The 22,916-nt window shown below is 34.7% G+C and overlaps 1 protein-coding gene across 4 annotated transcripts in view; it reads left to right on the forward strand.

The window, feature by feature from the left end:
* The window catches only part of LOC142344093 (uncharacterized), a 120,590-nt gene that overhangs the window by 94,703 nt on the left and 2,971 nt on the right, over positions 1-22,916 (forward strand). For all 4 annotated transcript variants that reach the window (XM_075395582.1, XM_075395598.1, XM_075395590.1 and 1 more), the window contains 5 exons: positions 2,813-3,039; positions 10,371-10,652; positions 10,974-11,232; positions 14,059-14,318; positions 15,001-15,296. In XM_075395582.1, coding sequence (XP_075251697.1) covers positions 2,813-3,039; positions 10,371-10,652; positions 10,974-11,232; positions 14,059-14,318; positions 15,001-15,296 — 1,324 coding nt within the window. The remainder of the gene's footprint in view (positions 1-2,812; positions 3,040-10,370; positions 10,653-10,973; positions 11,233-14,058; positions 14,319-15,000; positions 15,297-22,916) is intronic.

Below are 22,916 nucleotides of genomic sequence, written 5' to 3' on the forward strand. Positions count from 1 at the left end.
TTGTTCACACCGCTGTTTTTGAGAGAGCGAGAAATTGATGTGTGAAAAAATTTTCTCTAAGCGAGCGAAATTTTTTGTTCACGTGCGGCTTTTAAAAGCAGTTTTTTTTGCAACTTTTGATATTTATGAGGTTTGATTATAATATTGTATTAGTTTTAGGCTTGTTTCGATAGGAATTGAAGGTTTCAAGTAGTTTATTTGAATTTAATGCTAATTTGGAGGTTTTTGATCAGTTTTGCTGATTTTTAGACCCAATTTAATGATTTTTTGCCTCTTTTTTTTGTTTTAATGCTTTAAGTGGGATTTGAATAGAAGCTTGTTACTTAAAGAATTTTCAGATACCAATTGGCTAAGGTTTTCTGGCTATAAATCTTTTTTTTCTTAGGAAAATTGGCAGAAAAATTGAAATTTTTAGCCATTTTTCTTATTTTTTTTGCAGTTTTCCTTGTTTTAACCTTAGACAAGTTTCTTAGCCTATTATGACTTGCCCATTGTTTTGCGAGCTTTTCATTGCTCTAATTGCAAAGGAACTTTATTCGGCTTTATGTTTCCTTGTACTATTAAAAAAGTCATTAAGTTTTTCTAATTTTTTCAATTTGTTTTTGGTTTTTGAATGCCGTTTCTATTCTTCCTCAAATTTTTTATGGCATTTGTGGAGGTCAAGGGTTCACAATATTTGTTGTAGTTGTTTAGTCATAAGTATGGGCAATTTTTTCCTTCGAGTCGTTTCCGGAATTCTTCCGGCTATGTTTTTACTTCGTCTAACAGATTTTTGTTTCGTCTTACCCTGACTTCTTGGAATTGACTTTTTCAATGACTTACCTCACTCAAAAAATGACTTCTGAACTCACTTATGGAACTTTAAGTTTTATGAACATTTACTTGTTAAAGGTCAATAGTGTGCATCTAAGTAGTGCCAAACATATATGCCCTAATTCTTGATTATTAGATTGAGTTTTTGAGTTCGAATGTTAATTTTGTGATCTTCTTGGGAACATTTGTGCCCCCAGTACGTCATGCGCCCCCCAGTTACAGAGCACGTGCCATTACATGTTAAGTCATGTAAAAATTATTGCACGTGCATCTGAGGGGTGCAAATAATATGCGCCCACTAAGCTGAGGGGGCACAAACGGAAAAGATCCTAATTTTGAAAAGCCCTATTAGGTCTTTCTCCATAGAGCTTATGTGTCTCATAAAAATGACAGTCCAAAGCTCATCCAAAAAGTCTTTTGCTAGTAGTCTGTTAAAGGACTGGTGGTCGATCTGTCTATCTAATCTCTTTAGTTGTTTCAATTCATAGAAGGCCCCAAGCGTCTACCGCGGCTATTTTCCGGCAATCTGCCGGCTATGTTTATATCTACAGAGCTGTAAACTGAGTGGAGCTATATTGCAGTATTCCTGGTTCTTTTTACGAATCGAAAAGTATTGATTTTGGAATTTTTTAACCGGATGTACTATTTTTAATAGCCGCCCTCATCTCAGCAGGCTAAATTTGCGCTCCCATTTTTTACAGTTCAAAGATTTTGATTTGTATTGGTGAGCTGTCTTTTTCTGCTCATGTTTTCTTGGTTTTTGAAGTCAAATTGAAGTGATGATCTTGGTCAAGCCGAAACAGAAAGTGGAGTGCAAAAGAAGGTCTTGCTGCGTGAAATTGGATCGCTCTAATTCCCATTTTTGTTTAGTCAATCAAATTTCTTTGAATTGCAGGTCAGGACTTTCCCTGCTATGTTTTTGTACTTCGTCCAATAGAAGTTTAGCTTTACCTCATTTCGCCGGCTTTTCGACCTTTTTGCTCCGAAATCTTGACATTTCTCTAGGCTAATTTCAGTCTTCGCTCATTCTGCTCAAAATTTTTGTAAACAGCAGCTGCTCAGCGACGCAATCCAAAATGAATGGAATCAGTATTAAAAAGCGGAATCAAAAATGGTCCATTGGAATCCCATTAAGAAACTGGGGTATGCATAATTACGAACTCAAATCAGAATATTTCGCACTTTGAAAATATTCTTGTGCAACAAGCAATTTTTATTAGTGTTTGACTGTTCGTTAAATGCGAATCCCTTTTATGGGAATCAATGGCGACTGTTTTCCGTCAGTCTGCTTAGTATGTTCTCATTCGGCGTTTCGACCTAAAACCGAAAGTGAGTAAAAGTGCTGTATAACTAATTTGTCCTTAGCGACAGATAAGACAACTAGTTCGTTCATGCTCTACCTTGATTCAATGACCTGACGACTTCGAAAAAGTTTTTGAGAGAATGAAGCATATAGTTATGGTTTCTACCGTTTTTCCGTGCATTTTGGCTCAATTTTCTGCCTTGTAGTTTGCTGTTTTGTAAACGTATTTCTAATTTTTCTCAAACGAAGGTTGTGGCATTTGTTTTACCTGAGGTTTTTATGCGATTTTTCGCTTGCCTGATGTTTGATCTTACCCATTTGACTTTTCGGCCTAAAATACGGAATAACAGGTAACGCCCGGAGGGCATTAAGTTCTCTTGAAGCCTTACCAGTCTCCTCTAACAATGCGATTCACCAAAATTTCATTTCATGGTGTCAAGGTCGGTTCTTAATGTTGGAATAAGGATACGAGCGTCTTGCTCCCCCCTCATCCCCCCACTGCTAGCATCTAAGCCCCAGCTGGGTACTACCGAATAGCAATTCGCCCGACGTTAATCTTTTCGTCTAAAAGAGTCAAAAAAAGGCACTCGAGTTGCTGAAGATTTGGTACGGATTAAAGGAATGAGGAATTTCAAATTATGATATGCGGCCTTGTTTCATTCATGGCTGCAATTGTGGCTGAATACTGCATTTTAGCTCATGGATAAAGTGGAAGATATGATGGACGTTCTTCAACCACACGAAGATCGCAAACAGTCAACAGATCAAGTTGATTCCGAAGGGGTCATCAGCCAGAGTCGTAGAGTTGTCCGAGTTGCCCAAGATGATAGCATTCATGAAACCTATCCGAGATCCACAGTTGAAGATACTGGCGATCGGGATCATGATTCTGAGATGGAGGAACGGTACAAACAGATCGACAAGTAAGACTAAACGCCGTAATCTTTCTACCTAGAGCTCAACAATTTATCTTATTAAATTAGTGATAAAAATCTTGACTTAATTCAGAACATTCCGTAGGTCTCAATAACTTAATATCCAGCTTAGAACTGCCAATTTTTATTATGGCTTTGAATACTCGGAGACATTATAAACCAGATATTAACCCAAGAGGAAGGCCATATTCAATCGTCCAATGTATATTTTGAATGCATAACTAACAGTAGTGTCTCCTTAAGTGATCTGGAGGTCACGAATGTTGATGCCACTCTCGACCTTGACTTGCCCTCTGAAAAGAGTGTGGCTATTCAACAAGACCACAGGTACTCTGTGTTTCCTTATCTCTACATCGCCTCTCAATATGTATAACGTTCATCTTCATCGCAGAGTCTATCAGTTGACAAATTATTAGTTAGTTAATTTCTCTCAGACTATATTTGTAGCAATTATTTGGGCCCTCTTTTCAATACGATTTAGGCTGAATTGATTTTTCGTCTGACCATTTGACCCTTTTCCTCAAAAACGGAAAAAGCTGGCAAAGCAAGAGGCTGTTAAATTTTTGTTCAGTGCGCTTTGGGCTCTACTAGCCTCTGAGTAAATGTTTCACCAAAACTGCTAAGGAATGATTTCTTTGGAGATCAATTTCACTCAGTGAGGCTAACTTCCTAAAGGGTAAGTAACCTACTACCACAGCCAATCCCTCGCCAATAGTTTCTGAGCAGCTCGCCTGGCGTTAGTCAGTAAGTTTTATTGTAGCTGCCAAGCTGTAAGATGAGCGTAGCTATATTACGGTGCTCTTGGTTTTTACGACTCGAAGGGTTGTATTGATTTTTTTGAGGTATTTACAAATCGGAAGTACTATTCGTTCAGACGGCGTTCGACCTAAAATCGAAACAGTAAAAATGCCGTTTGCACTAATTTTTTTTCTGAGCGAGAGAAGTTTCTATAGCTGCGAAGCTGTAAGCTGAGCAAAGCTAAATTGCGGTGATCTTGGTTTTTTGTTGTCGTCTGACGCTCTTTTTCTTTTTAATAGCCGCCCTCATCTTCTCAGCCGGCTATTATAGCGCTCCTATTTTTTACAATTCAAAGAATTTGAATTGTATTGGGGCGCTGTCTTTTTTTTTTTTTAAGATCTGTTCACACAATTTCATGATTTTTGAAGTCAAATTGGAGTGGTGATTTTGGTCACGCCGAAACAGGAAATGGAGCGAAAAAGCGAGTGGTTTTGCGGCGTGAAATTTTTTCGCTCTAATTTTAAAGTAGAGCGAGAAAACGGTGTTTGAACAAAAATTCGCTTTCTCACTAGTGATTTTTTGTTCACATGCGGCATTTTCACTTTGATTTTTACTGTTTTTTCGATTTTTTTGGATCGGATTTTTTTCTAAATGGTTTTCCCAATCCATTCATAGTTCATTCTAGGCCTATTTTTTGTATGAACCGAATTTCCATTTCTGGCTGGTGAATTTTTTTGACATGCGACATTTTCTGTTTTTTTTTTAAATTTTTTTGATCTGATTTTTTTTTTCAAAATGGTTTTTCCAGTTCGCTCATAGTCCGTTTTAGGTCTAGATGTTTGTTAAGTCAATGAAAATTCTTTGAATTGTTCGTCAGGACTTGTCCTGCTATGTTTTTTTTTTACTTCGTCGAATAAAAAAATGTTTCGCTTTACCTCATTTTGCCGCCTTTTCAACATTTTGCGTGAAATCTTTTTGACTTCTCTAGGCTAGTTTCTCTCTTCTCTCATTCTGCTAAAAGTGATTTTGAACATCAGTTGCTCAGCAAAGCAATTCAAAATGAACAGACAGTATAAAAAATTGAAGTCAGAAATAGAAACGGGATAAACCCATAAAGCCCAATTTTAGATGCCCGCTATTTGAACGTCGGTCCTATAAGTATTAGTTACCTCTCTCTAATGCTGATTGTTATTGATAGTAGCCCCTGTAGCCTCTCTCTAAGAAACAGAAGTATGTTCAACTACGAAATGCCATCAAAATAAATCGGACTTAAAAAAAATGTTTTTGTACGAAAATCTTTTTTTTTCAATATCTTCTGTTATTTCAATCACAGTCATGCTTATTGGAATCAACGGCGGCTATTTTCCGGCAATCTGCCGGGTATGTTTACAATTTGTTCTAGAACATTCTGTCGCTTGACGTTTTCAGTCACTTTTTCACGCTTGATTTGCTTTTCGCGTGATCTAAATTGCTCGCATTCAGAACTTATGCCTGTTGCATAAGGGTCTTGTAGCCTAGTGGTTAATGCAGCCAGTGGGTACACTCGGGGTTGGGGGTTCGAAATTCTGCGTCGTCAAAAGTTTCTGCACCCAAAATTGATCTAAAATGGACACCCCCTTTGAATAATAGTTGGACACCCCCTTTGAACCCCCTAACTTTTTTCCAAATCTGATTCCATCTGTATTTTACGGCACGCAAGTCCATTCTTTCGCCGCTATTGCGGTAATCTGCCGGCCATGTTTCGATCGTGCGCTGCGTTTAGTGAATGACCTTTTGTCTTTGAAAAGTTTTTTTTTGACATTTTTGCGCATAAAGATAACCGTTTTTCGTCCACTTGGTATAGTTTTTTTCATGTAAAATGATTCCGAGATTGATTCCATTTTTTAGAGTCTAATAATGCATTTCAAAGTCAAAATGGGCTCTTTTTTCTTAGTTTCTTAGTAAACTTCTGGCGTTTTTGCTTTAAGTTCGTCATATATGGATAGTTAAGCGGGCTTTTTCAAAAATCAGTTTATATGGCAACTTCCCCTTGATTATTCATTCACCTAAAGCCCCTTCATAATGGGAGATGCTGAGATGCTTCTGTTTTTGTGAAATTATAACACATGCTTTTACGATTGTGGTATTTATTTCCATTTTTCCATTTATTTGTATTTGGTTTTAATAATAGCAAGTTTTTTTTGTGCACCGTCAGGGATGTTAATTTCGTAATTTTTTTTAGTTTTTAAATTTGAAGTTCAGTAAAGAATTTGAAAAGCGGAATTTTGAAAAACTTTTGACCTTTTTTTGCAAGAGGATGTTTATTTAATTTTTAAAGCCTCAATTGCTAATTAATGTTTGTTTTAATACTTCAATTTTTTCAAATTCATTTTAAACTTTCAAAAATCAAGAACTACTCTTTTTGTTTCTGTTTTTTTTTCACAATGTGTCCGTATTTTCCACATCATAGATTGTATCTTTCTAACATTCGCCCAAGAATTGTAGTTTTATTGTTTTATTGGCTCTGCTTTTATCAGTTGAAAATATTTAATGAGCTTTAGAATTTTTTTAGAATCTTTTCATTGTTTTATTTGCAATTGATTTTGTCTGTTTTTGTCCTATTTTTATCGGTTTTTGTATGTTGGTTTTAGTTACGCGAAAAAGTCTTTTTTTTGTATTTTCAGTGATTTTGATTTGTTTTATTAATGCCAATCATTTCTGGCGTTGTTTTTAAAATTCTAAATTGTTTTCATAATGGCAATTTTAAAAGTATTTCTTTGCAAATAATGCTAATGTTTCAAGTCTGTGAACTCTGATTTCAATTTGAACTCTTTTTTATTGGCTCTGCTTTTATCCGTTGAAAATCTTAGATGAGCTTTTTAGAATTTGTTCATTTTATTTGCAATTGATTTTGTCAGTCTTCGTCCAATTTTTATCGGTTTTATTTGTTTTTTGAGTTTGTTACTGGAAAAAAAATCTCGTTGCAGTTTCAGTGATTTTGATTTCTTTTTATTAACGACAATAATTTTTTTGGCGTTCTTTTCAGATTCCTAAATTGTTTTCATAATGGAAATTTTAAAAGTATTGACATTTTCTTTACAAGTAATACTAATATTTCAAGTCTTTGAACTATTTTCACCTCCTTTATTTCTACAGGAGGATGCGTATTTATTTTCGCTAAGAGTCGAATGCTGATCCGTGAAATGTATTTGTTTTTTTTAGTTCTCACTTTCGCAAATCAAGAAGTTTTTTTGGTTCTTTTTTTACGATGTCCCTCTTCGCCACATTTTAGCTTGAGTCGTTCCAGCGTTCTTCAGATCTATAGCGCTGTTTGTTCTGGCTTTATCAGTTGTTTTAAACAATTTATGATTTTAGCCTGTTTCTTAGATTGTTTACAATTGATTTCATTCATAATAATACAGCACTGATAGTGTTCTGAAAATTCTGGCCTATTGAGATTTTTTGTTTAAACTCTCAGGTCATCGGTTTTGGTTTTAAGCGATCTTCTGCCTTGGAATTTTATTTTGTTTCTTTCGTCTTTATCGATTAATTTGATTTTTGCAATCGTTTGATCTCATTTGGTCTGCGATCTCTCAAACAAGAAAACAATATTTTTTAATTGTCTTAATTGCAGTGACTCCAAAAAGCAAAACAATGCTTTTAGTTCTGTTTTTTTATTTTTCTTTCTCTTTTGAAAAATTCTGGAGTTTCTATGAATATTATCGGCCTTATGCTCAGGCAGGTCTTTTGGTTGGCACAGATGATTGAGACTGTCATTATTTGATCAACTTTTTTGAGACTGTAATTATTTGATCATCCTAAAGGATTTGTCCATTTCTCAACGTTTCCAAATTTTTTTTATAATATTAAGTTATGCTGGATCAATGTTTCGGGCATTTTTACATAAACATCTTTTGTTTAAAATTTGTCGGGTTTTTCGTTTTGTTTCTGTATGACGTCGTGATTGTTTTTTATAGCTGCGAAGCTGTAAGCTGAGCGTAGCTATATTGCGGTGCTCTTGGTTTTTTTTGTTTCGTCGTCTGACGCTCTTTTTTCGTTTTACATTTGTTCACACAGCAAAGCTGAAAAAGTCAAATTTTCTGATTGACTTTTTCCTCTCACTAACGGCATTTGCGCGCGTGACGTCATTTCTCACTCGCTTTAGCAAAAGTTTTTAGGTTATTTGCGTGATTAGATTTTGATCATACGTGACTTACCTCACTCAATAAATTGACTTTTGCACTTTAAAACTTAAGTTTAATTTGTTAAATTTTAAGTTTAATTTGAATTTGTTTAAGGTCAAAGGAACTCATATGTGCAGTAAAGGTCCCTAATAAAAGGCTTCTGTGGAATGAATTTTAACAAGCTTTATTAATTTATCGCCGAATGTTTTTTAGCCTAGTTTTTTGAGCGTTCTCGATTTTTTTCAATTTAGATCTGTGTCTGTTTCTATCTCTATTATATGGCACGCAGGTCTATTCTTTCGCAGCTATTCCGGCAATCTGCCGGCTATGTTTTTTTTATCTTGCTTCAATTTTGTTAATGCTCAGTTCTTTTATCTTGCTCAAATCTTTTGTTGATGCTCAAATCTGTTAATGTTCCAATCTTTTATGTTAATGCTCAAATCTTTTACCGGTCTTTTAAAATCAAATCTGGTTAGGTAAAAATTAATGTTCTAAAACAAAGGTAATGGTTTCAGCTGCGGACGGATTTTTTGTGACGTTTCGACGCTTCAATTTGCCTTCGGAATCCTTTCGGCTATGTTTGTGTTTTGTCTCTTTGTCTGACGCTCTTTTTTGTTTTGCATTAGCTCTAGAACATTTTTTTCGCTTAATTTTTTCAGACTTTTTTACGCTTGCTTTCTTGATTTCGGCATGACCTAAATTGCCCGCAGACAGAAATCAAATTGTTTGTTGCTAAAACAAAATCAATTTTAGAATTAACGGTGATGAAGGAATCATAGCGGGCTGATTAATTCGTCCGATTCTTACGACGGTGATTGGGGTCGGAACCTCTGATGTTAAAACTTTTTGCACCCAAAAATGTTCTAAGTAATACATCCCCGTAATCTACATGCTTTTGGTGTTGTGGTAGCGAAATTGTTTAGTATGATAAATTAGGGAGCGTTCATTTCAATTAATTCGCTTACATTACTTTCCGCCGCCGGGTATTCATTTCACATATAAGAGGTGAGTAAATTTACGCAGTAAAAGTTCATTTTTTAATTGCCCTCTAACGAAGTAATTATATTAGTCCTATGGTCTTTTTCATGCGTTTTTTTTGTACCATCAACTTTTTTCTGATCGTGATTTTCGTGTCGTCAGCTGTCTCACCGGCTTTTCGTCCGAATTTTGACTTTTCGTCCTGAAAAACGGGATAAATGGGTAAATCATTAAGTTCTTAAGCTTTAATGTTCACTGCTCTCTTGGTATGTGATTCGCCGAAACTGTTCAAGAGTTATAAATTCATGGTGAGCAGGGCTGTTCTTAGAGTTTCACCCCTCTTACGCGTATCCCGCTCACATGAAAAACATGTCGAAATAATAAAAAAAATGCACCTGGGTTTTAGAAAGAAAACGAATGGGTTCCTGAATCAAAAGAAAACTTAACAATGAATACTGAGAAAGACGATATGCTTTTCGGATCGAAAGAAAACGAATAGGTAAGTTTTTCATCGAAGCACAAATGAAAGCAAAAAGAACAACGCAGTTCCAATTTGTGTTTTCAGTTTCAACTCAGCGAAGGCTCGACAAAATTTTTGATGGCAGTCGGGCCAATTTACATATTTTTCTTTTATGCGGATTAAGTTGTTGAGATTGGAAGTTCTCTCTCATTTAATTTGTACTGTAATGTTTTCCAAACTTGAAGAATCAAAGAATGCTAAATGACAACATATTTGAGGGATTCTTTAAAATGTTTCAATTAAATCTGCTATATTGCCCGTGGAGTCGTTAATACCTCAAATGAGTGTTTCTCAAATTCCAACAGTACTGTTAACTATTTCACGGGAATTTCAAACAGTACTGTCAGTTTTTTCACGGGTTTTTCACCTTTTTCACCTTAGAAGAAAAGCATTCAAAAATTGATTGCTTCAGCTATGTAAGTTTGACCCGTTTATAAGAGCTATTTTTACAAAATAACGAAGCTTAGAAGAAATGAAATTTTTTGGCAGTTTGTTTCTCACTTTATCTTTGAATGCAACGCTAAAATTTTGAGCTCGCGGAATATGTGGAATATCACGTCATGTGGAATATTCCGTCTGGTACAAAAGAATTTCACGAGAGAAAAGTTGGGAATTCCTCTTGACTAAAACATCGAAAAGCAAACTTTAAGGATCTGTCATAGGAACTCACGAGACTGGTTACTATTTATGACAAGAGTTTGAATCATCTGAGCGAACTTATCGGCAACGGTGAAACAACACGCAATCATGAAGCTATAGTTACCAAAAAGAACGTTCATGGCCATGAAACGAACAGTCTTGTGAAGTCTTTAGCTCAACAGAAAAAGCGAATGAAGGCAGACTTCTCCGATAATGTTTAATCTTAATGCTGTTGGGCTGCAACCATACATTCCTTCATTATTGTTAGTTTTCTTTTTTAGCCACGATACACCCCCACATGTCTCTAAGTTGGATCTGAGAGGGCTTATGTCAAACAGAGAACAACAGCATTCAGAGAGACTGTTAGCAGAGCAGGCCAAAGCAGCAGCCAAGAAAGATGAAGTGAGAAAGTGGATGAAGGAGAAGAGAAAGGAGAGACTGAGTGACTACATTGAACACAGGAAAGACCTTGCCCAGAAGGAGCACAGTCCTTGGAGACAGAAATCAACCTTATCAAATCAGGAGATCAAAGAGAATTTGAAACAGAGGGAGACATTAAAAGCGTTAGTGGTCATACGTGATCGGTGATTGTGCTGGAGAACCTTGAGCGAGTAGCCAGTGCCTCTCATTTTAATTTTTAGAAAAGACAATCAATGGAATCGATTATAGCTAAATAACCAAACTAGATAGGTCCATAAGTAACTGACTGACATCAAGTTTTAGCTTCATCAAATTGTCCTTTAACTCTTTGCTGTTACTTATTTCCGTTGACTATTGACATTAATATTATTATTAGTATTAATATTAAAGCACTGTTACCAGTGGTAATTTCAGCTTGTTGAATGGTTTGATGTAGAGAAGATAGACAGCTCGTTTTGCTTCAGTGACCGTAATGCGGAGTTCACAGAGAAGAGATTACAGTCTGCGGAAGAATTGTTGGACGAAATCGCAGTTGACAGGCCCAACACCTCAAGACACGAGAAGCTCCCACCTCCCTCTGCTCTTTCTACCAATCGGAGGGTGACGAGTGGTGCATCCTCCAACAGAAGCAGAACTGACTCTCGATTGCCGGTTGCGGCTGGTGGAAAGTCTTCGATGACCGCAGCTGGCGTCTCCAAGTCAAGATCGCGATCACATTCACAAGTAAGAACGGAAACACCTCCGAATTGATGCTAGGAATGTTTGATATTAAGTGATATTTTGATGGGACTTCTACCATCAAGCGCTGTCTGGACAGAATATTACTCGTCTGTGTAAAATCAGTTCTTCCTATCAGGTTTTCCAGAATTGTCCAGCACTTCATTTAAAAGTTTGTTTTCATTCTTTGAGATTAATTGTCTCAGTTTATAGGTTGCTTTTGACTCTTGTGGCAGTCAATTTTTTTTAATCATTTGCAGCCTTTTCAAAAGTTTTTTTAGTTTTTACTTTATTTTTCGGGTAAAGTGGTTTTCTCATCCCTATCAACAAGTAACTCTGCGTTTGGGAGCATTTTTAACCATCACAATTATTTATTAGAGTTTTATATGCAATCCTCAGCTATTTTTGCTATTTCGCCAATTTAGACGCTTATTTGGTGGTTCTTTTTCTCTGCTTTATTTCTTTGTTGTCAGGGGTGACTTTTTGGTTGAAATCAGATTTTTATGCTGGGTTTTGTGGCTTTTTTGATTTTTTTTGTTGATTTGAATATATTTTAGATCCAGCTAAATTCAAACATTTTTCTGCTTAATTTTTCTGTTTTTCTGCGTTGCAGAAGAATTTTTATGAGTAATTGTGAAGTTAGTGGTTTTTGTTACCAAGTGAAAACAGTTTGATAGTACAGTTTTTCGTAAGCTAAAACAATCAATTCGCTAAAATAATCAATTTTGCAGTTTTTGTGCATTCGTAAGTTACTTCTTTTTATAGCTGCGAAGCTGTAAGCTGAGCGAAGCTATATTGCGGTGCTCTTGGTTTTTTTTTTGTTTCGTCGTCTGACGCTCTTTTTTCGTTTTACATTTGTTCACACAGCAAAACTGAAAAAGTTGAATGACTTCTTCCTCTCACTAACGGCATTTGCGCGCGTGACGTCATTTCTCACTCGCTTTAGCAAAAGTTTTTAGGTTATTTGCGTGATTAGATTTTGATCATACGTGACTTACCTCACTCAATAAAATGACTTTTGCGCTTTAAAACTTAAGTTTAATTTGAATTTGTTTAAGGTCAAACGAACTCATATGTACAGTATAGGTCCCTAATAAGAGGCTTCTGCGGAATGAATTTTAACAAGCTTTATTAATTTATTGCTGAATGTTTTTCAACTAGTTTCTTTGAGCGGTGTCGATTTTTTTTTCAATTTAGATCTTTATCTGTTTCTATCTCTATTATATGGCACGCAGGTCTATTCTTTCGCAGCTATTCCGGCAATCTGCCGGCTATGTTTAGGTTTTAAGTGTTTTCCAGTGCAATTGGGTGTCATGCGGGCAGTCAATGAATCAAGAGTAATTATTTTTGAGGAGTGTTGAGAACAGTTATTGAGATGTTGAAATTTTGTTGATTATCATTTAAGAAAGTTTAACAGGTTTTTAGATTTTTTCCTTTCTTTTTTTGCTCTGTTTTTCTCCGGTTTCGAGATGTATCGTTGGTTTGTTTTTTCCGTCATTTGTTGAAGACAGTTGAATCATGCCTGGTAATCTATCATATTCTCTGCTTTACAAAAAAATTTGCACAAAAATGCTTTTCCAACAAAACTTCCAAGAAAATATTTTAATAATTTGCTTTTTCCCCGATAATTTGTTTCCTCCGTTTGTTATTTCAATTTGTGTGGTATATTGAAGTTAATAGTTTCATCAATTACTTGGTGTCGACCCCGGAGTCTTCCAGTTGTGTGTTTTTTTAGAAACCTGTCCACATTTTGTCTCGATTTTTAAGTTAAATTGAAGTGATGATGATTTTAGTCACGCCGAACGGGAAGTCGAGCAAAAAATTAAGTAATTTATCGGCGTGAAATTTAAACTAAATTTGGCTTTATTTTTGAACAACGGTGTTTGAACATCAATTTAGTGGTTTAGCGTTTTCTCTTCAATTTTGAGGTAGTGAGAAATCATTATTTGAACGAAAATTCGCTCTCTCGATTGTGGTTCTTTTTTCCCATGCGGCAGTTTGTATTCGATTTTTGCTATTTTTCCAATCCATTTGTAGTCCATTCGAGGTCTAGTTTTTGTTTAATCTATTAAATTTCTTTGACTTGTCAGGAATTGTCCTTTTTTTAAACTTCGTCGAATAAAAATTTACTCATTTTACCGATTTTTCAATATTTTGCATGAAATTTTTTTGACCTTTTTCTGGACTGGTTTAATTCTTCTCTCTGCTCAAAGTGCTCATTCTGCTCAAAGTGCTCATTCTGCTCAAAGTGCTTTCAAACAGCTGTCGCTCAGCAAGGCAATCTGAAATAAACAGGGTGGTTATCGAATCATGAAATCGAAAGTAGAAACGGAATAAACGCATGAAACTCGATTTTATATGCCCTCTACTTAAACTTAATTACCATGTCTTACGCTTTGTGTCATTTATTTTAGCCCCTGAATCTTTTCATTGACAAACAGGAGTTTGTCTATCTACGAAATCCAATCAAAATAACACGCACTTAATATTATTTTTTAAAGTAATCTTTTTTCAATGTTCTTCTGTTCTTTCAATTCCAACCTAGGTTCTGGGAATCAATGGCAACTATTTTTTGACAATCTTCCGGGTATGTTTGTTTTAATGCACGCGCATAAATCAAGTTCGTTTTGTGATCATCTGAATAAGAAGTAGAAGCCTTCTTTGCCGACTTTTTCCAACTTAAAGATTTTAGAAGCTTATGCTCGACAGCTAAATTGGTTCAAAGGAAAACGGAGACATTCCACAATCTTTTGTAAAACAAGTTGCAATTATTAATTGAGGTGGAATCCGATGTGTTAAGTTTGTATGTTAATAATAAGTTGCATTATGTAGGACCCACCAGCTGGGTATACTTCTTGGTACGAGTACTACAGACTTCAGGCCAACCATAAGCTGTCAATGCGAAGACGTGTTGCAGAGGAGATCAAACATGAGCGGGAGAAGGAAGAGAGTGAGTTGATGAACAGATTGGAGGAACTGAGTCAGCTGAGCGAACACAGTCACCCAAATTACACTGACAATTATCCTACCAATGCAACTGACGTCAGAGTGGATGGAGGAGAGGACTTTGCTGACCAGTCATACAGTAAAAAGTGAGCTACATTATAATTCTTGCCTTTTGATCACAACGAATGCATCAAGTATTTTTGTGACTTGAAGTGTTTCAATTCTTCTGTACCATGCAATGCTATTGTCCAAAACGTTCTATTTCCCATACAGCTAACTGTTTTCGCGTTCTATATCGTTGGCAGATAAAATTATTAGTTATCTATGTCATCCCCGGTGCACAAATATTAACTTCAAAAGGTTGAAATTGACAATTACCGTTCCGCTAATTTTTAATTGCTCTCGAACCAAGTTTGAAGCGGGCATTACTGTAAAAATGTGTCTTTTATGCAATATTTTTGCTTGACGTTTTTGCGCTTTTGTTCTAGAACATTCTTAGACTTCTGAAGAGGCTTTTTCAAGCTTCACTTCATTTTTGAGGGATCTAAATTGATCTTGTTTTGAAATATAGTTTGTTCTTAAATCGAATGTGAGCGAAACGAAATCAAAGCCGAGAACATGGAGGTCCGGGTTCGAATCCCAGTAACACTCATAAAACATTTCTGAGCTAAATCTTCTCTAAATTTAATTGCCCCGCCTATCGTTCGAGAGCAATACCTTTGACGTTAGTCGGTGTATGTTCCTTGACTTGTTCCTGGAGAAAATCTTAGAATGGTGGATTGTGTTTGTTTGTGTCTCATTTGTTATATTGCAGTAACTATATTTCAGTGTGAGTAAACCCCCGCCGAAACCATTCACTTCGCTGGTCAAAGTGCAGAACCCAGAAAAGACGAGGAATAGTAGCAGGTCTCCCGGGAAGACAATTTCACATCAGGATAGGATAAAACAGACTCAGTCGTCTGCTGCGGGACCTCTGCCGAAACCAAGTATATCGCCAGCGAGAGGAGCAACTACTACGAGTGGTGCTTCAAATGCAATGAAGGTCACTAAGAAGACAGAGACAAAGCCACGGGTACCAAAAACATACTCGGAAAGGCTACAGGAACTTCAAAGAGAGAAGTCACGTAAGCTGAATTCCTATTGATAAAACTGTTTTGATTTAGCACTTGAATTTCGGGCGAGGAGTACAAAAATAAATAGAACCTAGCAGGACAAATCCTGAATTTCAGTAAAATAATTTTTTATAGCTGCGAAGCTGTAAGCTGAGCGGAGCTATATTGCGGTGCTCTTGGTTTTTACAACTCTAAGAGGAGTATTGGTTTTTAATAGCCGCCCTCATCTTCTCAGCCGGCTATTATAGCGCTCCTATTTTTTTTACTTCGTCGAATAAAAAAATGTTTCGCTTTACCTCATTTTGCCGCCTTTTCAACATTTTGCGTGAAATCTTTTTGACTTCTCTAGGCTAGTTTCTCTCTTCTCTCATTCTGCTAAAAGTTATTTTGAACATCAGTTGCTCAGCAAAGCAATTCAAAATGAACAGAGTCAGTATAAAAATTGAAGTCAGAAATAGAAACGGGATAAACCCATAAAGCCCAATTTTAGATGCCCGCTATTTGAACGTCGTTCCTATAAGTCTTATTTACAATCTCTAATGCTTGTTGTTATTGATAGGAGCCCCTGTAGCCTCTCTCTAAGAAACAGAAGTATGTTCAACTAAGAAATGCCATCAAAATAAATCGGAATTAAAAAAAATGTTTTTGTACAAAAATCTTTTTTTTTTCAATATCTTCTGTTATTTCAATCCCAATCATGCTTATTGGAATCAACGGCGGCTATTTTCCGGCAATCTGCCGGGTATGTTTACGACTCGAAGAGGAGTATTGGTTTTCTCTCGGTCTTTTTACAGGAAGTAGGTTTGCTCACGCGGCATTTTGAGCTAAAAGCAAAAGTGAGAAAAGCTGTCTTGGTGAACAGATTTTCGCTAAGCGAGAGAAGTTTTTTGATCATGCGCTGCGTTTAGTGAATGACTTTTTGACTTTGAAAAGTAGTTTTTGACTGAATGGCACATATAGATAACCGTTTTTAGCCGTTATTTCGTCTAAGTGGCCCAATTTTTGCTTTTAATTGGTTTCTTGTAGAGATAAATTTTATTCGATACTATATTGAAATTTCAACCTCGGAAATTGATGCCACAGTGTTTTGCAGAGCCTGAAAATGCGTTTCAAGTTGAAATTTGGCCCAGATTTCTTGATTTTTTAGTTAATTTTTGGCTTTTTTCTATTAATTTCTTCATTTTTGGATCTTTTAACAGTCTTTTTTGTCAGAAATCAGTTAATATGGCAACTTCTCCTTGATAATTCATATACTCAGTGCCTCTTTTTACCTCGATGTGATTTTGTTTTATAAAATTGTACATATGCTAATCCGATTTTGGTAGTTTTTTTCCGATTTTCGTCGGTTTTTTTGTTTGTATTTGGGTTGTGACTGCTAGAAAGTCTTTTTGTTTAACGCGAGGGACTTTTATTTTGTTTCAATAAAAATTTAATCATTTTTTGGCGTTAATTTTTTGAAAAACAGTTAAAACTTTTTCATTAATGCAGTCTTAAAAGTTCTTTGACCATTTTTTTTGCAAAATGTTTCGATGTTTCGTATTTATGAATTCTGCTTTTTCCTATTTTTTTGTTCTCTTCAGGAGGATAGATCTTTGTATCGGATGTCTAGTTATCTTTTCTATGTCTTGAATGCCGAACAATGTAATGTATTTGTTTTTCTTGTATTTGATTTTTAACTTTCAAAAATCATGAATGTCTTTTTGTTACGATGATCCTTACATTGTGCCCATTTTCTTCACATTCTAGTTAGTATCACTCTAGTTTTTTCCGGGCACCTACATTTATTTTCGGTATATTGGTTTTTTCAGTTGTTAAAAATGAATGATTTCAGCTTTTTCTTAGATTTTCATCATTTCTTTGGTTTGCAATTGATTTCATTCAACATAAGGTAGTACTGAGTGTTTGATAGCAAGCACTTTCCAAAAATTCCACTTAGGACTATTTACTTCAACTTTCTTCCGACCTTGGTATTAATTTAAACGATTTTTTACCTTTGAATATTCTGCTGCTTATGTCTTTTCTATGACCAATTTAATTTTTGAATTAGTATGATATCATATTGTCTAGTATATGTACAACAAGGAACAAATGTGTGTTGTATTTTGTCTTAATTGCAGTGATTACAAGTTTAATTATAGGTGTTTTCTGTTCTCAAATTTAAAAAATTTAAAGGTTTAACTTAGTTTCTAAGATTATTATCTGCCGTTTGCTTTCGCGATCTTTTTCAGATTAGAATCCTGAATTATTTGAGGGCAATTGATAACCTTGTCAGCTTTTTCAGACTATCAGTTTTATGACAGCCTTAATTATTTCGCATTTTCTAACGTTACCAAACGTTTTCAATAATATAAAATTTTGCTGCATTTTGTTTCTCTTGGTGACAGTGGTTTAAGTTTCACCAGTTTTTAGAGCAGACCTGGAGAGGCAGTGAGTTAATGGTTTAATACAAAAGGTAGTGGCTTCCGCTTTTTTACCGGAAGTACTATTCGTTCAGACGCTGTTTTGACCTAAAAGCGAAGTGAGTAAAATTGCCGTGTGAACTAATTTGTTCTGAGCGAGAGAAGTTTTTGATCATGCGCTGTGTTTAGTGAATGAATTTTTGACTTTGAAAAGTAATTTTTGACTGAATGGCACATAGATAACCGTTTTTTCGTCTAAGCCGCCCAAGTTTTTTGCTTATAATTTGGTTTTGTGTAGAAATGATTTTTATTCGTTGCTATATTGAAATGTCAACTCCGGATATTGACAGCACTGTGTTTTGCACAGCCTGAAAATGCGTTTCAAGTACAGAATTTGCTCATATTTCTTGATTTTTTAGTTAATTTTTTGCTTTTTTGCTATTAATTTCTTCATTGTTGGATCTTTTAACCGTCTTTTTTTGTCAAAAATGAGTTAATAGACCCACTTCATTTTGATAATTCATATACTCAACGCCTCTTTCTACCTCGATGTAATTTTGTTTTATCAAATTGCACATGTGCTAGTCCGATTTTGGTAGTTTTTTTCCGATTTTTGTCAGTTTTTTGTTTGCAGTTTGGTTGTAATTGCTAGAAATTTTTTTTTTGTGCAACATGACGGATTTTAATTTCGTTTCAATGAAAATTCAAGCATTTTTTGGAGTTAAGTTTTTAAAAAACAGTAAAAACTTCTGAAATGCACTCTTTTTTGACCATTTTTTGAAAAATGTTTCAGTGTTTCGTATGTTCGAATTGTTTTTCCCTATCTTTTTGTTCTCTTCAGGAGAATAGATCTTTGTATCGGGTGACTGATTATCTTTTCTAGGTTTCGAATGCTGAACAATGAAATGTATTTGTTTTTCTTGATTTTTTTAATTTGATTCTTAACTTTCAAAATTATTTTTGTTACTGTGATCCTTACATTGTGTCCATATTCTTCACCTTCTAGTGAATATCATTCTAGCTTTGTCCTGGCACCTACATTTATTTTCGGTATATTGATTTTTTTAGTTGTTAAAAAATTGAATGATCTCAGATTTTTCTTAACAATTTTCGTCATTTTGGTTTGCCATTGATTTCATTCAACATAAGGCAGTATTAAGAGTTTGATAGCAAGCCTTTTTTTTCAAAATTTCCACTTATTACTGTTTACTGCAACTTTCTTCCGGCCCTTGCTTTTAATTTAAATGATTTTTTTTACTTTGAATATTCTTCTGCTGCTTATGTCTTCTATGATCAATTTAATTTTTGAATTAGTATGATATCATATTGTCTAGCATATGTACAACAAGGAACAAGTGTGTGTTGTATTTTGTCTTAATTGCAGTGATTACAAGTTTAATTATAGGTGTTTTCTGTTCTCAAATTTAAAAAATTTAAAGGTTTAACTTAGTTTCTAAGATTATTATCTGCCGTTTGCTTTCGCGATCTTTTTCAGATTAGAATCCTGAATTATTTGAGGGCAATTGATAACCTTGTCAGCTTTTTCAGACTATCAGTTTTATGACAGCCTTAATTATTTCGCATTTTCTAACGTTACCAAACGTTTTCAATAATATAAAATTTTGCTGCATTTTGTTTCTCTTGGTGACAGTGGTTTAAGTTTCACCAGTTTTTAGAGCAGACCTGGAGAGGCAGTGAGTTAATGGTTTAATACAAAAGGTAGTGGCTTCCGCTTTTTTACCGGAAGTACTATTCGTTCAGACGCTGTTTTGACCTAAAAGCGAAGTGAGTAAAATTGCCGTGTGAACTAATTTGTTCTGAGCGAGAGAAGTTTTTGATCATGCGCTGTGTTTAGTGAATGAATTTTTGACTTTGAAAAGTAATTTTTGACTGAATGGCACATATAGATAACCGTTTTTTCGTCTAAGCCGCCCAATTTTTTTGCTTATAATTTGGTTTTCTGTAGAAATGATTTTTATTCGTTGCTATATTGAAATGTCAACTCCGGATATTGACAGCACTGTGTTTTGCACAGCCTGAAAATGCGTTTCAAGTACAGAATTTGCTCATATTTCTTGATTTTTTAGTTAATTTTTGCGTTTTTGCTATTAATTTCTTCATTGTTGGATCTTTTAACCGTCTTTTTTGTCAAAAATGAGTTAATAGACCCACTTCATTTTGATAATTCATATACTCAACGCCTCTTTCTACCTCGATGTAATTTTGTTTTATCAAATTGCACATGTGCTAATCCGATTTTGGTAGTTTCTTTCCGATTTTTGTCAGTTTTTTGTTTGCAGTTGGGTTGTAATTGCTAGAAATATTTTTTTTGTGCAACATGACGGATTTTAATTTCGTTTCAATGAAAATTCAATCAATTTTTGGAGTTAAGTTTTTAAAAAACAGTAAAAACTTCTTAAATGCAGTCTTTTTTGACCATTTTTTGAAAAATGTTTCTGTGTTTTGTATGTTCGAATTGTTTTTCCCTATCTTTTTGTTCTCTTCAGGAGAATAGATCTTTGTATCGGGTGACTGATTATCTTTTCTAGGTTTCGAATGCTGAACAATGAAATGTATTTGTTTTTCTTGATTTTTTTAATTTGATTCTTAACTTTCAAAATTATTTTTGTTACTGTGATCCTTACATTGTGTCCATATTCTTCACCTTCTAGTGAATATCATTCTAGCTTTGTCCTGGCACCTACATTTATTTTCGGTATATTGATTTTTTTAGTTGTTAGAAAATTGAATGATCTCAGATTTTTCTTAACAATTTTCGTCATTTTGGTTTGCCATTGATTTCATTCAACATAAGGCAGTATTAAGAGTTTGATAGCAAGCCTTTTTTTTCAAAATTTCCACTTATTACTGTTTACTGCAACTTTCTTCCGGCCCTTGCTTTTAATTTAAATGATTTTTTTTACTTTGAATATTCTTCTGCTGCTTATGTCTTCTATGATCAATTTAATTTTTGAATTAGTATGAAATCATGTTGTCTAGCATATGTATAACACGGAAGCAATATGTGTTGTTTTTTATCGTTATTGTAGCGATTAGAAGTGTAATTATAGTGGTTTTTTGTTTCTTAAGTTTGAGCATTCTTTTTAAAAGGTTTAACTGAGTTTCTAAGATTTTTATCTGCCGTTTGCTTTCGCGATCTTTTTGAGACTAGAACCATGAGTTAGTTGAGGGTAATTGATAGCCCTGGCAGCTTTTTCAGCCTATCAGTATTTTGATAATCTCAATTCTTTAGGATTTTTTAACGATACCAAACGTTTTCAATAATATGAAATTTTACTGCATTTTGTTTTCTTGGTTACAGTGGTTTAAGTTTCATCAATTTTTAGATCAGACCTGGGGAGGTAATGAGTTAATGGTTTAATACAAAAGATAAAGGCTTCCGCTGCAATTTTGGTTTTGTTTGTGAAGTTTTGATGCTTCGAGTCGCTTCTGGATTTCTTCCGGCTATGTTTTACAATTCAAAGAATTTGAATTGTATTGGGGCGCTGTCGTTTTTTTTAAGATATGTTCACACATTTTCATGATTTTTGAAGTCAAATTGGAGAAGTGATTTTGGTCACGCCGAAACAGGAAGTGGAGAGAAAAAGCGAGTGGTTTTGCGGCGTGAAATTTTCTCGCTCTAATTTTAAAGTAGAGTAAGAAAACGGTGTTTGAACAAAAATTCGCTTTCCCGCTAGTGGTTTTTTGTTCACATGCGGCAATTTCACTCTGATTTTTACTGTTTTTTTTTTCAATTTTTTGGATCGCATTTTTTTTCTAAATGGTTTTCCCAATCCATTCATAGTCCGTTCATGGTCTAGTTTTCTGTTTAGTCAATGAAAGTTTTTTGAATTGTACGTCAGGACTTATCCTGCTATGTTTTTTTTCTTTCGTCGTCTGACGCTCCTCTTTCGTTTTACATTTGCTCACACAGCAAAGCTGAAAAAATCAAATTTTCTGAATGACTTCTTCCTGTCACTAACGGCATTTGCGTGCGTGACGTCATTTCTCTCTCGCTTTAGCAAAAGTTTTTAGGTTATTTGCGTGATTAGATTTTGATCATACGTGACTTACGTCACTCAATAAAATTACTTTTGCACTTTAAAACTTTAAAAGTTTAATTTGAATTTTTTTAAGGTCAAAGGAACTCATATGTGCAGTAAAGGTCCCTAATAAGAGGCTTCTGCGGAATGATTTTTAACAATCTTTTTAAATTTATCGCTGAACATTTTTTTCCTAGTTTTTTGAGCGGCGTCGATTTTTTTAATTTATATCTGTATCTGTCTCTATCTCTATTATATGGCACGCAGGTCTATTCTTTCTTAGCTATTCCGGCAATCTGTCGGTTATATTAGTTGAAAAATCAGTACAGTGAAGAAAATGTCAGTAAAGTTATTTAAAGGCAGCTGCTGTTAGTCATTAAAACATTTAAACCATCACCTAATTAGCAGAAAACGTAGCCGGAAGAATTCCGGAAACGACTCGAATTCGTCTTTGCCGAAAAAAACTAGTCTTTGAAATATCTATATCTACTGGCAGAATGCGAAAAAATATAGAAAATAATATCAATCATAAGTCACATAAACAAATGGCCAAAAGGTACATTAACCTAAAAGTGGAAAAATTCAGATATTTTTTATTTAGTACAAGTCCACATTCAAAAGAAAAACTTCGTTTATTGCAATCAAAAGTATAAAACTGGGCGCATAATATGAGGTAAACCATAGTAAACTCAAACATCTTTAAAGGAGAAAAAACTAAGAAATGGTGAAAGTTTTTAACATTTGTCTTTTTTTTATTGTCAAATTTCATTGAAGCTGCTTCGCACAAAAAAACTTACTTTAAATACCAAATAAGCACAAAAGGTGCTTAAATTACCAAAGGTCTTCAAAACGCTATAAAAACAACCCGAATGCAAAAACTTAAATCTTTTATAATATTTTGGGCAACATTAAAAAGTTTTAACTAGAAAAGCCAGCTTGAAAAAGCCACACGCGTGAAAAAATTTTCACTCCTTGACAGACGTTTTTCTTACACGTGAATTTCTTGCTCTTTCAAAAACAGTAGAACAAAAATGTAGCTGCAACAATTCCAGACGACTTGAAGTCATCAACGCAAAGCAGAGCAAATCTTAAAAGAAAAAGTCAAATTAATTGAGATAACACTTTCATATAGTTAAAGTACACATACAAAGGAAAAAATGTCATGCAATCAAGACTGAAATTGCTTACAC

The sequence above is a fragment of the Convolutriloba macropyga genome, chromosome 1 (assembly GCF_964194025.1).
Source record: "Convolutriloba macropyga chromosome 1, txConMacr16.3, whole genome shotgun sequence".
Lineage (NCBI taxonomy): Eukaryota > Metazoa > Xenacoelomorpha > Acoela > Convolutidae > Convolutriloba > Convolutriloba macropyga.